At 29.5% G+C, this 4,763-nt stretch overlaps 1 protein-coding gene across 1 annotated transcript; it reads right to left on the reverse strand.

The window, feature by feature from the left end:
- Positions 1–782: 782 nt before the first annotated feature.
- Positions 783–3,547, reverse strand: LOC101503693 (protein TIC 20-IV, chloroplastic-like). Its single transcript, XM_004491739.4, has 4 exons — positions 3,361–3,547; positions 2,960–3,141; positions 1,879–1,964; positions 783–1,578 (listed from the first exon to the last, which is right to left on the reverse strand). Exons 2-4 carry the CDS (start codon positions 3,016–3,018, stop codon positions 923–925), a joined length of 801 nt encoding a protein of 266 aa, XP_004491796.1. The 5' UTR covers positions 3,019–3,141; positions 3,361–3,547; the 3' UTR covers positions 783–922.
- Between the last annotated feature and the right edge of the window lie 1,216 nt (positions 3,548–4,763).

Consider the following 4,763-nt stretch of genomic DNA (forward strand, 5'->3'; position numbering starts at 1 on the left):
AAACTTAACTAAGACAAAAAAATCAAATGAAAAATACAATTTAAAATAATATATTATCATCAGATAATATACATTTCAAATATATAAATTACCATTAGTTTTAGGAAGAAAAAAAAATAGTATTATATACCTTTATAAGGAAAACAATAAATACAGGATAAGGTAAAAAGTTTCTCTAAACATTTGAGATTTGATAAGACAAATTTAGAGGAATTTGCTATGGTCATGACTTATTTTTCATTTTAAAATTTACTGTGAATGAAGTTGAGTTCTGCTTGTGGCATTTGCTTTCTGAATGTCTTTCAACAGATTCGAGAATACTAATGCGCCTAAATATGTTGCGTTACCCATACGAAAACTAACCCACTTATAAGCTCATAACAAACTTATATCTTGGCAAAGTTTGCAAGAGTTGATCTTTGATTCCTGTACATATCATTTTTACACTAAAATTTTCATAACAAGTATTGTTTTTTAAAATAAAATTTGAATCTACAAAAAAAATTCTAGATTTACAGTAAAAAACAATCATTTTGAATAACTTCTATAGTAGATAAAAAAACCTCGTAAACATATATCCAAATTATTTTACGTAAAAACCACTTTTTTAAAGCTTAAGCAAAATAAACCCCAAGTTAAGAAACATAATCGTTTCTTGGGCAATTTGCTAAAAACCAGAGGCAATTTTACTATATGACTGAATACAGCACCAATATCAGCCTTCAAAATTTTAGCATGGCAGTGAAAGACTAGAAAAACAACAGTGCAATTACTAGAACCTGTAATCAAATTTCGACATCCTTATCTCTTTATATAATGTGATGATAAAATGTCAACTACAGTCTACAAACAACAAAGACAAACCTTCCTTTCACTGCAAAACCACATATAGATTACAAATGTGCTCTCGATCAACCACTTCCTAAAATGGCCGCTGGAACCCTCCTAAACTAAATAGAGAATGAAGGAAAGCCGATTCACTGATAACAGGGATGTTCGAAAACGTGCCAAGAAGAGCACACCTGATGCAATGCATGGTTATGAGAATATACGCCAATGCGACACCAGCCCAATAATACATCCCAAGTGTCCCTTTGAAGTGTATAAGTGGCATGAAATTGCTTGCAACCCATACTATCTGTAGAGCGATTTCCATTAGCATTCCCATCATTACATGGAATCTGAAGATAAGTGGGAAGTCCCTATTTTTTACCACGACCACAATAGCCAAATAGCAGTATAATATAGGGAACCATGTTGGCAATCGGTTGACGGCTCCTGGGATATAAAAGATCACATTTTCAAATAATCGGAATTTTTCAAGTAAAGGTTCTAGATAAAACCCAGTTGCAGACATCTGCAAAGCTATTAGATAGGGTATACAAGATAAAGTCCTCCACCACCATTCAGGCTTCTCGGCATTTGCAGGGATTCGAAAGCCAGACCAATGATATATGTATGCTTGTGGTCGGATACTAGAATTGCTTCTTCGAGACATAGGAACACTGAGTGAGAGGTGACCATGGTTATCAGTAAATGGTGAGGATGAAACAGCCGTGAGCCGTGTAGCTGACTTTCCTGAAATGAAAAATTTGGGGATTATAAAACTAGAAACAACTTTCATGCACCATATCCAAACAATTTGCATTTTGACAGCACCATATGGTATAAATGTTTTCATGTCTATGCCTCAAAATAAACAAAATGTCAAGAAAATTATAAGCTAAAATCAACATACAAGTTTCACGAATCCTCCTATTTCATGACTTTTGCAGCAAGGATCTATAGGGTTTTTAAAATCATTAACACAACGACCTAACACTCAAAAAATACAGATAAATCCATAAAAATTTGCTGGGAAACATGATGCATACTTACCCAGAGAACTTCCTGCAAGAGCTGTGACGACAAAATTATTTTTCCTGTAGAATGTAACTCGTCTTTCTGGAATCAAATCTTTATTCCTAATTAAAAACCAAATACACATAAATTGTAAGTTGAAAAATACAAATAGACGATAAGCAAGGAAGAACATACATAACTCATAACCACAACAACAAAGTCATCAATTTTGAAACATGAGACAAACATCTAATCATCCTATACATCCGACAAAAAGTCTATCTATCTCTCAACATCTTTCAGTAAGAACAAAGAGTCCCTAATATAATCCAAATGTGAAGTACCTAAAGAGTAAACTCTTGAAATTCAAAACTTATTACTCTAAAAATTATACCAAAACTTTTTGAACCACCCTTTAAAACTAACAAGCAGAGACAACATTTATCCCTTATAAAATTGCCTTGAGCTATAACACGTGATAAGATAAAATGTCTCCTCTCCACACTTGAAAAATAACATTAACATGTTAAATGATACTATAACCATGACTTTCAAATGCAATGCTAAAAATGGTTACCTTAGGTATTTCTAACAATGATATCAAGGTTATCGAGACCTGGTAAATACTAGGTCCTCAGTCCCAAAATATAAGCAAAAATTGGTTATAGAAAGTTGTCATATTTGGTCTAAAATTTAAACCAAATACATCAACTTTCTTATATTTTGAGACAGAGTAGTATATCTCAAAACTCCATCAAATTCAATAGGTTTATAAACATTGATCCTAACATTACCAAATAATCCAACATGCAACATTTTCAAGTTTGACTTGGTTGGAGGAGTTATGAAGAGTGATCAAGAGGTTGAAGGTCCTCTCTAGACTCAAGTCTCCACCAACAACACAATACTAATGTAAACTATCATACAAACATTTGTCATTACAAAAAAAAAAAAAAAAAACATTTGCAAAACACGAAAAGCACATACTACAACAACAACAACAGTTCGAATTCAACCCGAGCAAATATAATATCAAATCATTGTATTCAAAAAATTCAAAACAAAAAAATTTAAATAACAAAAATAACATTAATCATAACATAAGAGAGTTAGTTACCATAGAGAAGGAATAGAAGAAATGGTTGTCATTGCTGCAGCCAATTGACCTGCCATCATCTCGAATCGACTCTTCAATTACCAAATTCTTCTTTTTATTATTCTTTTCTTTCTTTTCTTTTTACAAGAACTAAAGCTTCTTCAACCTCTTATACATATTTCACCTTATAGGTAAAATTCAACCTTAAGAGAAAACCAAATAATCAACTATGATAATTCAAATTACACAGATAAATGAAAATTCTAAGATTGAATTCGGAAAATGAAACCAATATAAGAAACAAAATGATTAAAGAAAAATACAAGTTACGAATTATTATAAACCCTAATTAAATACATTGCAATTCAAAAATGAATAGAGACATGAGATAAATGGAAAATGAAGAAGTAAATAGATGATACCAGAAAGATAAGAGCTTGAGTAATCAATGGATGTTTCGCGAAGGTGGAAAAAACGATCGTTATGAATTTTCGAGAGAATGAACGAAGAATACGAGGTATGGAATTAGGAGTTAAATTTATGGATCAAAAATGGTATTGGGCCTCAATTAACATCATTGCTCCATTTCTTTAGTCAAAGTAAAGTATAATTGTTTCATGAAATTAAATTGGAATTTTATACATTATCAACTTTTTATTTTTGTTGTCCCACAAAGATAGATAATGTATAAAATCTAAATGTCTTTTAACTTATCAATGGAGTTATCTTTTTACATTTATAAAGATAGAATTTAATTACTATGTGTTGAAATGTAAAAAGTTTTACACTCTTAATATTTTTAAAGATCCAACAACTAAAATTAACCAACAATGTAAAAGATATTTATACTTAATATTGATATATACAAATTAAATCCTTAAGAATATTATGTGTTTCTTGTCGATAAAAAAGTGATATTATATTGCTATTAAAATGATATTATGTATTTCATTTAATCTTTTTATGATAAATTTAGTCGTTTCTAAATTTTATTTGTCATTTTCGATTGGTCCCTCATTTTTTCACCCAAGAGAGGGTAGTTTAAAATTAATTTTTGGTATAAAATCGCTCTTCTAAATCGTTTTTATTCTCTTTTATTTAAATAAGTGATTTCTATACATATTTTATTTCTATACATATTTCTATACAATTGTAGTTTTGTCGTCTTAGTGTAATATTGTATATGTTCTTCGTCTTGATGCGACGTTTTGTTTTCACGTCTTGTTGCAGTATTCTTTGATTCATAGTGACTAATCATCTTCGCTCAAATGCAATTCTTTGATTCACAACTCTGGATGCATAAATATTCTGCATATCTTAATTTTGTCATATTTGAATATTTTGTCACATTTGTAGATATTTTTTTTTTATTTTATGTTATTAATCTAGGTGTTATGAATTTGTTCGTAGATTCGTCTTTTTCGATTTTAACAATTTTAAACTATAATGTTTTTGATTGATATAAATTTAATCAATTTGAATAAACGAACACCGTTTTTTAATTGAAATAAATTTTATTCTTTTATGATTTTAAATATTTTTTAAGTAATTAATAAACCAAAAACGTTTTAATGAAACAGTTCGGTTTCTCCTAGTTTAATAAAAGGTTGTGAGTTTGAATTCAACCATAGGAATATAAGAACATTAAAACTCTTGAATAAGAATTTTTCTTCTATTGTTGTTTTATTCAATTCGATGGACTGATTTTACAATAATAATCTCATGATACACGGTTTTAAAAAAATAATGAGTAATAATAATTTGGAAAATCCCGTTATTGAATACTAAATAGTTGGCAATAATTTTATGGTACGTTATGGAAAAA

This window comes from Cicer arietinum, chromosome 3 (assembly GCF_000331145.2).
Source record: "Cicer arietinum cultivar CDC Frontier isolate Library 1 chromosome 3, Cicar.CDCFrontier_v2.0, whole genome shotgun sequence".
NCBI classification, from domain to species: domain Eukaryota; kingdom Viridiplantae; phylum Streptophyta; class Magnoliopsida; order Fabales; family Fabaceae; genus Cicer; species Cicer arietinum.